We start from the raw sequence: 11560 nt of genomic DNA, 5'->3' as shown, positions 1-11560 counted from the left end.
ACTACCCTGTCGAGTTCGAAGCTTCCGTGTTAGAGGGAACTTCACTAATAATCATACTTTATTTATAAAGCCTTTAAAACAGCCACAGCTGCCACAAAGTGCTGTACATATAAAATCAAGAACATTTGAACACATGAAACAGTTGTTAAAACATTAAGATCAATAAAAACAGTGCAGAACAAATTCATCAGTCAAGGATTCTTCCCCCAACAGCTTACTCCAAAGTGGAACAAACCAGTTCTGTTGGTGCTAAGATGGTTTCTTTGGCACACCTCCTCCTCTGGAGCTGGCCCTCTTCCTGGCCAACAGTCATGTCAAACTGGTTCAAAACCAGCATGGACTGAGCATGGGCTTTGTTGGTTTTGAACCAGTTTGACATGACTGAGGGCCAGCTCCAGAGGAGGAGGCGTGCCAAAGAGACCATCTTGGCACCAACATAACTGGTTTGTTCCACTTTGGAGTAAGCTGTTGGGGGAAGAATCAGTTTTGTTGTGTGCTTCCTTGACTGATGAAGCCTTCTGGATGGAAGGTGAAACATTTCAGCACAAAAAAAGAAACTGTCCAGATGATGGAGACTTCCTGGTGGGCTGGTCTGATGTGTGGGCTGCAGGACCAGCACTGCCTGTTTTTTTATTTTTTTTTATTTACAACTTTTTATTAACAACATATAAGGCACAGTTTCTTTATTTGTGAGTCGCACCACATGTGGTACATGTGGTGGGATGTAATTGTGTACACTGTGTCCCAGTTACATCCAACAAAAGTATAAAATGTAAAAGAAAAGCAGTAATAAGATCCAAGATATGAACAAGAAAACTTTAAAATGTATATGAACACAGAACACCTCTACCCAGGGCCGCCGGCAGCTCTCTTTTATTATTTATTTGTTTTTTTGCGACCTGTCAATCAATCGAGTAGGCGTGTCGGCAAATGACCAATCAGCGGCCTCCGTTGGTCCTGAAGGTAAACGCCCCTTGTCTGCGGAGCTGCCTGCAGCCCATCATGGTGGACGCTCGAGTATGAAGTGTGCACGTCTCTGGACAGTGTGCGCAGTGTCTGCGCGGCTCACAGAGTACACGCAGTACGCCCGAGTCTGTGGGAGTGTTTAGAGTGTACAGCTTACGCCGTGCCCCAGGTCGCCTGCGTGTCCATGAATATGATCTGTGAACGTGTAATAATCCCTCCACAGAGTCTGTAATCTGAGCACAAGGGTTGAGCCCCACCTCCAGGGTTTTTCAGTTTGTGCTGCTCCTGCAGATGTGCAGCTGACCTTTGACCTTTTCTCTCTGTTTTAGTGGAGGTGGGCGGAGCTTCTGTGCATTCATGATGGAGGACAGTCGGACCGGTGTTTCCCCTACTTCCTCTGATCACAGTTCCTCCCCCGCCCTTTCCATCAGCTCCTCTCCCTCAGTGTCTCTCCCCTCCACCCCCTCCTCCTCATGCGGCCCCACCCAGCAGACCACGCCCCCTTTGGATGTAATCAACGAGGGCAGCGCCGAACTGAGCCTGGTGATTGATGCAGAGGTGGCCCAGCAGGCCTGTCAGCAGGTCCTACAGAAAGTTCAGCTCCAGCAGGTGGAGGGTGACCCCACCCACCTGCAGAACAGGGTGGAGCAAGAGAAGGGGTCCCCTCACCTCACAGCCCCCACCGTTAAACCGCCGCACATATGCGAGGATGACCTGGCCCCTGGTTCAGTGAAGAGCGCCCGGCGGCGGCAGAGACATAATCCCTCCAAACAGTCCTGGCTGCTGCGCCTCTTTGAGTCCAAACTCTTTGACGTATCCATGGCGATATCGTACCTGCACAACTCCAAGGAGCCTGGCGTGCAGGCCTACATCGGGAACCGACTGTTCAGTTTCCCACACGATGACGTGGACTTCTACCTGCCGCAGCTGCTCAACATGTACATCCACATGGATGAGGACGTTGGAGACGCCATCAAGCCCTACGTGGTGGGTGTGGCCTTAGAGCGCCATTACAGCTGAGTTTGAAGCATTTTACTGTCAATCATTTTGAACAAACATGACTAACTGTGACATCACTCTGAAGGTTGCATGAACATGAAGCTAATTGGTTTAAAGTTGAGTCTAATGTCACTGCACATTTGATTTGTGTGGGCTGTTCTGGCCCTGCTTTTGGTCTTGCAGGTTCACCGCTGCAGGCAGAGCATCTCCTTTAGCCTGCAGTGTGCCTGGCTGCTGGGAGCGTACTCCTCTGACATGCACATCTCCACTCAGCGCTACTCCAGAGGAACCAAACTCAGGAAGCTCATCTTGTCAGATGAACTGAAACCTGCAGGGCCTCGGACTCGTAAGGAGCCCCTGACTCTGGCCCCTTTTTGCCCGGTGGCCTCCACTGGGCCTCTTAGAGCAGAACACAGCCTATCCCCATCCAAACGGACCCATCAGCGTTCCAAGTCAGACGCCACAGTTAGCATCAGCCTGAGCACCAACCTGAAGAGAACTGCCAGCAACCCAAAGGTGGAGAGCAGCCAGGACGAGGTAAGGTCTTCAGCAGGTTTTACAGAGTGATGCAGGTCTGGTCTCATTCATTCAACCTTTATTTAGACGGTAAATCCCACTGAGCCTCGAGGACTCATTTACAAGAGAGACCTGATTTAACAAAGAAAGATGACAACAATGGACAACAGCAACAACAATAAACAGTTATAAAAAGTCATACTGCAGGGTTTTTTTATTTTATTTTTTTAAACTATTTGTTTAAAATAGTAGGATGATGATTTAGCTGTAGGATGTAGGACAGTCGGACCGGTGTTTCCCCTACTTCCTCTGATCACAGTGTAGGATGGCTAAAAGAAAAGTAACAAAAAACAGCTAGATTCTAAGGCGAATGTAGAAACTAAAAACAGGAACATGTCTGCATTGGTCCCTGCCAGGAGTCCAACAGATTCTTAAAGACACTTAGAGAGGTCAAAGGTCAAGAGCTTCAGATGTTTTTGTAAGATATTCCAGGAAACAGGAGCTGCATGAACCACAATTAGTCCATGTTCACAGAACCAGAACAATAAAGCCCCCTGACTTCCTCTGGAAGCTCTGTTTCATTTATCCAGTGTAAGAGCAGGTTTAACTCGAGGGGTAACTAAACTGATGCCCGGGTTCCTCTAAGGCCCGCCACACGGTGTCGTGTTTTAGAACACCTTTAACTACAAGTCCCAGAATGCACTGGATCAGCCCGTGCCACTGCTTCCTGTATGATGACCCCACCGTTTGTTGACCCATACAGCAGGTGTTGCATTTGGTTTTCAGTTTGGACGAGACGACAGACAGGAAGAGGACAGGAAGTGAGGCGAGGCTGTAGGCGTCATCTACAATTTCCAAGGTCAGCTTGTAAACTTCAAGACCGTCATTTGTTTTCACAGAAATCACATCAGACGTTTATAAAGCAGGTAGCTCTGTTTGGAAAGGGACTCACCACCAGCAGAACCTCAAAATTCATCAGAATCAACTTTATTGTTATTGCACAGTTAAGCACAGTGAAAGTACATTTCAGGGCAGACGGAGGTGCACGGGGCTGCAGCCTTGTTGTGAAGTGCTGCCATTATCGTTTAGATCAGAAAAGGGAAGAAAAACATGAACAATTGATTTGACTTTAATAGTTCCTGTTTGGTTTTAGTGGGCTGTCAGTGCTGGTTTGATCTAAAAACAGAGTCAGAGTTCAGGAGGTTTGACCTGTGAGGACGAGAGTCCATCACCCTCTGAGGACACAGAGCCAGAACACAGCCCACCCGTCCGTCGTCTCTCTTCCTCTTTGTCATGGGTTCTTCGTAGGAACTCATGCGGTGGGCCTGGGCACCATAAGCATCATCATCATCATCATGACTCCAAAAATGAGGAAAAATCATGGAGGGCACGTCGGGAGTGTGAAGGCTGTGATTTTATTGACACTCCTCCCCAAAAACATAAGTGAGGAGTAGGAGGGAAAATGTAAAAAATGTAAACATACATCAAGCTGCTTTCAATATTTACAACTCTCTGTCTTTCTCCAGAGTTTTTTCTTAGTGTTTCACATCAGTGTTACCTCCTCAGTAACCAGGCCAGACTGACGTACCTTTCAAAAAATTTGATATCTGTACCAATACCTTCAATTCGGTGTCGGTTCCTGAATGGTACTTTTTTCTGTACCAATTTTATAATTAATATTAATTCTAACAAGATGAAAATTACATTACACATTACAGTACAAATCTTGAGTTTTATTTTTTTAACTTTAGTATTTTTCAATTCCAAACAGTTTTCTTACATAAATAAACAAATAATTTCCAGTGCAAAAGAACAGTTGCAAACAAGTGAGGACCTTTTCACTTAGCAGTTTTCTTCAGAAAAATCAACATGTCTGTTTTCTCTGGACACAAACAAGCCTGCTCCTGGCTGACGGTGTCTCCAGCAGTAGAAAATGTTCACTCTAAGGGTGTGAATGATGCTTGTTGCACACACAGATACCTGGTTGCCAAGCTTGATGGCATTGGCATAGTGTCCCTCACATTCCATCAGCAGGTCACTGAATTCACTGAGGTTAGGGTTGATTGCAGACTTCTGTACCTCTGTATCTGTTCTGGAATCTTCTCTGTGGTTTAGGTCTCTTATCATCTCTCTAATTGACATTAGAACACAAAGCATCAACAATAACATGGTTGTTATTATTGCTCAAAAACCAGATAAAGGTTTAACTGGTCAACAATGTCCTTTACAACTTACCTCCACCATGCAGCCTCCACTGTAGAAAACAGCAGCAAACTTTTAACAACAAAGTTTGTGTCTGTCCTGTGGCCCCATCTTACTTTTCTTTTATCCTTTTGTCCTCCTCACATCATTGTCAGAGCCTCCTGTGAGGAGAGACAGTGAGCATTAGGTGAACTGTTTACCTGATGGATGAGCATATTTTTACAAGCTAAGCTTTATCTGTTACCATCAATCTTTAGTTAGGTTTTGACTTTAGCTAGCTACATAGCATAAGGCTACACACTAATATCTTAAAGTTAGCATTACATGGATCCTAGTTTTAGTCACCGTAATGTACGTATTAAGTTGCAGTAACAGTGTTTCCTCAGTAAGGACTGAACTAGACAAAAGGACCTTCTACTCCGCTCCTGTTTCCTGGAATATCTTGCAAAAATATCTGAAGCTCTCGACCTTGCCCTCTCTAAGTGACTTTAAAACTCTGTTAAGTTCCTGGCACAACCAATGCAGACATGTTCCTGTTTTTAGTTTTCTAAATTGCTTTATAATCTAGCTGTTTTTTTTTTCTTTTCTTTTTTCACTACTATTCCTCTTGATTGTCCTTTTGGTTGCTATTTTGTTTTGATTTGTAAAAAAAAAAAAACATTTTGTATGCCTATTTTATAACTGTCTATTGTTGTCGTTGTTATCCATTATTGTCATCACTCTTAGTTAATAAATCAGGTTTCTCTTGTAAATGAGTCCCTGAGGCTCAATGGGATTAACCTGTCTAAATAAAGGTTGAATGAATGAAAAAAAAAACACCAGTTGAAATCCCAGTCACAGCTCCGTCCTCCGTGCAAAGCAGAGTCCGGTTGCGGAGATTTTGAATCAGGCCATTCAGGCTCCAACATCCACAGGCTGACTTAAATGTTGAGAGGAGGCGGCTGCAGTCCTCTGTTTTTGCAGTCAAACATGGAGCAACTTTACGCTTTTAAATTCCGTGTATATTTCTTATATTTTGGAGTCTTACTTTGTCTTTTCTTTCTTTCTATCCTATTAAAAAAAAAAAAAACCTACACTAGATAGTCACTATAATAAATATTTCATAATAATGGTGTGGAGAGGATGGCTGTAAGGGGAGAAGGGAGGCCATCAAGCGAAAAAAATAAATAAATAAATAAATTCCGTGCACGGTCAGGCACTGAATATTAAGGCTTGCCTTTAGAAACTATGTGATCCCCGTTTGTGGGTGTAACCACGTGTTTTCCTATTTTTTCCTGTGTTGCAGCGCTGTCATTGGCTGTAACTTTACATGTGGTTGAAACCACGTGTAACGTTACAGTCAATCACCAAAACTTGACACTGAAAGAAGAGGCATATTTTGATCCATACACTGACCGAAGCAGTTTTGTTGGTACCATTAAAAAAAATGAAGTTCATTACTCAGCCCTAACTCCAGCAGGGCCAGAGGCTCTTCTTATAAACCCATATCGCCATCCACAATCAGATCAACAAACAATTAATCACTTATTTTACCACATCACGCTCTTGTTCTGAAGTCGGGTCTCGGTGGCAGCATCTTGAGCAGGTAGGTCCAGACATATCTTTCCACAGCCACCTCTTCCAGCTCTTCTGGGAGGACTCCAAGGCATTCACAGGCCAACCAAGAGACATAGTCTCTCCAGCATGTCCTGGTTCTTTCCCGGGGTCTCTCTCCAGCCGGACTTGAAGCACCTCCCTACGTAGGCGCCCAGGGTTCATCCTTATCAGATGAAACATCTAAACTGGCTCTTTTTGATGCAGAGAAGCAGCGGTTCTACTTTGAGTCTCTCCCAGATAACTGAAATTCTCACCCTATCTCAGCTCATTTCAACCGCCGCCTGTATCCACGATCTCATTCTTTCAGTCACTACCTAGAGCTTGTGACCATAGGTGAGGGTAGGAATGTAGACTGACTGGTAAACAGAGAGCTTTGCCTTACAGCTCAGCTCCCTTTTCACCACAACGGACCGGCACAGTGTCCACAATACTGCCGCTGCTGGACCAATCAGACTGTGTCAATCTCACATTCCTTTCTTCCCTCTCTCGTGAACAAACACCTGAGGTACTTGTAATCCTCCACTTGAGACAGAACTTCACCCTCGACCTGAAGAGAGCAATCCTCCCTTTTCTGACTGAGGACCATGGCCTCAGATTTGGAGGTGCTGATTCTCATCCCAGCCGCTTCACACTTGGTTGTGAACCGCTCTAGTGAGAGCTGAATACAATGACTCCAACAGGACCAAATCATCTGTAAAGAGCAGAGATGGAATCCTGAGGCCACCGAACCGGACTCCCTCCACCTCCTGGCTGCACGAAGAAATTCTGTCCATAAAAGTTATGACAGAATCAGTGACAACGAGTAGCCCTGGCTGAGTCCAACTCCCACCTTGAAGGGGTCTGACTTAATACCGACAATGCGATACAAACTCTCGCACCACATGTATAGGAACTGAACAGCCCGTAACAATGGGCCCCCAATCCCATACTCACAGAGCACCCCCCACAGTGTACCCCGAGGAACCGGATCTTCTCCAAGCCCACAAACGCTGTGGAGCTTTTTAACTACTGCACCGACCTCAGCCACAGTTATGGACAGACCAACCCCAAAGTCTCTCGACTCAGCTTCCTTCAGGGAAGACATGCTGGTGAGATTGAAAAGGTCCAAGAAACATTACTTCCACCTGCCTACTTCCTGTTCAGAACCTAAACTGTTTTTATGAGAAACCTTTGATGTTTTCTAACATCTCCTCAGGTCCTTTTTCTTGTTTCTTTTTAAAACTTAGAATTCTGAGTTAACCCTAAATGCAGCATGAAGGTTTTAAGTCCAGTTTGTAGGGTCAGATTAAGGGTTCTGATGAGTTTGATAAACCCAACCCTCTTCCTCTGACCCTCAGGATAGCAGCTCCAGCACTGACAGTCTGGAGTTTGAACCCAGGCCCGTAAGTTCTAACACTACATGTTCTGGTCTCTGGGGTGCCTTGAGGGTTTTTGTTTCTAGTTCAGTCCACAGACTGTGGTTCTATCTCTGTGTTCTGTTGGAAGTTCTGGGTGAATCAATCAAAATCTGATCTCAGTTCAGCCGTCAGGTCTTCTATTGATCAATGTCTGTGTGTCAGGTGTTCTATACTCCTGGTTCTGATCCGAAAGTTCCTCAAAAAAGATTCAGATTTTCAGAATTTCTGGTTCTGATGGAGATTTAAATCAGCTTTAAAATCCAACGTTTCCAAGTAAATCAGAATTTTTAAACCTGACCCCCAAACATCAGCTGTCTCTGTCATCTGTCACTCACCTGAGCATTAGCTCAGCCCCCTGTGATGCCTGTGTCTCCTGTGACGCCTGTGTCTCCTGTGACGCCTGTGTCACTTGTGATGCGTGTCACCTGTGATGCCTGTGATGCCTTTGCCGCCTGTGACACCTGTGTGTCTGTGTTTGGTGCAGCCAGTTCGTCTGACTCCTCAGAGGGAGTTCATCAAGTCTCTGATGGGGATCGGGAAGCGCTTGGCCACGCTCCCCACCAAAGAACAGAAAACCCAGCGGCTGATCTCAGAGCTGTCGCTGCTCAACCACAAGCTGCCAGCCCGAGTCTGGCTCGCCACCGCCGCCTTCGACCACCATGTGGTCCGGGTTCCGCACACGCAGGCCGTGGTCCTCAACTCCAAGGACAAGGTGAGACACACAGATCTCCTGCTGGCTTTTTTAAATTTTGATTTGATTTCTGAATTTCAGAATCAGTTTATGAAACTTGGAAAAAGAAATGGCCCTTAATCATTATAAGGCCCGGCCTGTACTGGCCCGACCCGGGTTCTGCCCTGGGTTTTGAGTGCTGGCCTTGGGCAGTCTGGTCACATTCCGGCTTGAGTTTTGGTACCCAGACACCTGGGGTTTTATTTGGGGTCGGGCTGGTGCTGCAGATTTGACATCAGCAGACTGCTGGCTGGTCCTCTGGCCCACGGGTCCCAGATGAGTGGTACTTCCAGCGACTGCTGCGTACCTACTTCTCCTTCAGCTACGTGCTTCTGGCTGGTTGTGTGATAGAGAGAGCTGCACTGTGCCATCTCTTATCAGGACTATTGAGGACTATCTGGCAGTGTCCACGGACAAACTCACTGCCTTTGTCGGCCTCCTCATGCATCCACGTTGCCTCCCCCATGGTGCAACAACCTAGGAAATGTGAAGGCACTAATGGCTGTGTTGCTCACTTGGGTGGCTTTTGCTGGGTACCCCACCCATTCCACATGCATATGTCTTATATCATACAGATGTATGCTGCTTTTTCTTGTGCTGAGGTTTTTTTGCAACCTTACATTATGTCCCGTCACAGCTCAACCGAGCTGTCTGATAAACACTGCACCATCTCTTATCAGGGCTATGCCTGAGGGTGTATGTGTGTGTGTGTGTGTGTGTGTGTGGGGGGGGGGGGGGGGTCAAGGGACCACTGTGAGACATGTTTTTTGAATACCTACCTTTTCCTCATGTTTTCCCTTTCCTTATCTAATATGTTGTTTGTCTGAAACAGGTCTCTCTTGTAAATGAGTGCTCGAGGCTCGATGGGAACTAACCTGTATAAATAAAGGTTGAATGAAAAAAATGTTTCTTTAAAAAAAGTAGCAACGCAAAAATAGCACCAGTGTCGTGGACCAATGACGAGGTGCAGTTATTGCTGCGTTGAGATTCACCCTGTGTGATGATCCCGCCCACATTGAAGCGGCAGTCTGCTGGAAGCAACCAAAACCAGAGCTGAAACTGACTGTGGCCGGACCGGGCTTTACAATGCATAAGCGGCGAGTCTAGAGCTGTTGCTGCTGGGTCTTGTGGTCCTGGCACCTATGGACCTGGGTCTTGTGGTCTTGACGGTTGGGTCTTGTGGTTCTGGGTCCTTTGGTCCAGGCTACTGGTTCCTGTGGTCCAGGCTTCTAGGTTCTGTAGAACTGGCTGTAGGAGTCCTCCTTTACAGATAGACCAGAGTAGAGTTTTGTGGTACCAGTTTTCTGTAAAAATGAAGTTCTAACCTTCTAATGATGACCTCAACAGTAACTTGTTCACCCCTCAGGCTCCATATCTGATCTATGTGGAGGTTCTGGAGTGTGAGAACTTTGAGACCTCCAATGTTCCTATTCGAATCCCGGAGAACCGGATCAGGAGCACACGTTCTGTTGAGAACCTGCCCGACTATGGCATGACTGCTGAGCAACGAGCCAGTAGCTTTTCTGTTGTTCCGAACTATGACAACGACGATGAGGCCTGGTCCGTGGACGACATCGGAGAGCTGCAGGTGGAGGTGAGGACCCTCACACAGAAGAAGTGATATCATCATTATTTATTTTTTTTTTTTTAATCGGGATCACAAACGTTCTGATGTTGTCATTCCAACTACGTAAAGGTCTATAAAAGCACACAGATGCTGTGGGTTCAGTTCAGTTGATTTAATGATAGAACAACCAGGGGTTGAGTTCTGGTCCTGGTGGAACACAACATCAGATCAGAAGTTTGCAGAACCATCTCAGTTCTGGTTCTATTTGTTCGAGAACCACAAATTAATGCTGCTAACGTTCTGTCCCCCAGCTCCCAGAAGGCTTCACCAATAGCTGTGACAACATCAGTCAGTTCTCCGTGGACAGCATCACCAGCCTGGAGAACAAGGAACCTGTCTTCATCGCTGCCGGAGATATCAGGTCTGTCTGCTGACAGAGAGACTGAGATACATCTGAGCTGTGTGTTGTTTGTACCAACAGTTTTCAAGTGTGTGTGTGTGTGTGGGGGGGGGGGCTGGGGTTCAGCGTGAGGGTTCAGCATGAGGGAAGAGGCAGCATGAGCGCTGCCTGTAGCTTTTTAGCTAGCACGCTGGTATTGTGCGCCGCTAGCTTAGCGCTACATCAGTGGTGACGGGGGGAGGGGGTGTGCGTGGTTCATGGTAGGGGACACACTGATGTTCTAAGGTTGATGTATAGATCGAGAAATGTTCAGAGGATAAATGTTCTCTGTCTGCCCAGGACCTTAGAACATTTGTCACCAAAGGTGAACACCGAAGGTCAGAGAAAGAACTGAGAACATTCTAAGGGTATGTGTACACGAAGAACATTCAAAAGTCATGTAGATGGAGGAAGTTCCAAGGTACTGTGTAGACAACATTCTAAGGTTCTCGGTAGACAAAGAACGTTCTAAGGTCCTGTGGTCCATGGTCTGTGGAAAACCGTTCTGAACTCCAGCGTGGTTCGAGTACAGTGTGAATGTAAACAGACCAGGCACCACTCCACAAGCAAGAAGTGGAGTACAATGCAGGGCTAACAAACACGCATTTCTCTTACCTTATACGGAGCCGTCAGCCGCCTTGTGTGAAAAACAATATTCTCCGTGGTCTTCTGCCTCATCTTCTGCTCATTCTGAGTCCATTTTTGAAAAATGACAAAATATAACTCTTAAAACTGCTAAAACTTGATGCCACTCCGTTTTTGTTTTTATTTCCAGAAGAAGGAGAAGACGTGTCTTCAGAGGTTTTTGTGTCGTTTCTTTCAGTAGTTCTTGGTGCAGCACCCCCACAGGCGAGTGGGGGAATAGGTTGGTTCAAACAGGTTGGCTCAACTGCACAGTGCAGTGTGAATGCAAACGCACCAGCTCGAACGGAGTCTACCAGACTATCAGGTGTGAAAACAACCTCAGTCTCAATGTCTCCCACCTCCCCCGGAACGTGTTCAAAGTTCTCCCGGGGATGGGAGATAAAGTTTCGTCTCACGGGAGACTCTGCCCGTTGTTCCCAGCAAACCCTCACAATACGATTGGGCCTGCCAGGACTAACTGGCATCCCCCCCCCCCCCCCCCCCCCCCCCCCCCCCCCCCCCCC

At 46.5% G+C, this 11560-nt stretch overlaps 1 protein-coding gene across 1 annotated transcript in view; it reads left to right on the top strand.

The window, feature by feature from the left end:
- Positions 1–11560, top strand: part of pi4kb (phosphatidylinositol 4-kinase, catalytic, beta) — a gene marked incomplete at its 3' end in the record, with an annotated part of 55040 nt that overhangs the window by 41429 nt on the left and 2051 nt on the right. Inside the window, 5 exon segments of the mRNA XM_037676050.1 lie at positions 1296–1953; positions 2149–2502; positions 8161–8388; positions 9773–10000; positions 10285–10394. Coding sequence (XP_037531978.1) covers positions 1324–1953; positions 2149–2502; positions 8161–8388; positions 9773–10000; positions 10285–10394 — 1550 coding nt within the window.

This window comes from Nematolebias whitei, chromosome 5, assembly GCF_014905685.2.
Source record: "Nematolebias whitei isolate Nwh7 chromosome 5, NemWhi1, whole genome shotgun sequence".
Taxonomy (NCBI): domain Eukaryota; kingdom Metazoa; phylum Chordata; class Actinopteri; order Cyprinodontiformes; family Rivulidae; genus Nematolebias; species Nematolebias whitei.
This window is presented reverse-complemented; position numbering and strand designations above follow the sequence as displayed.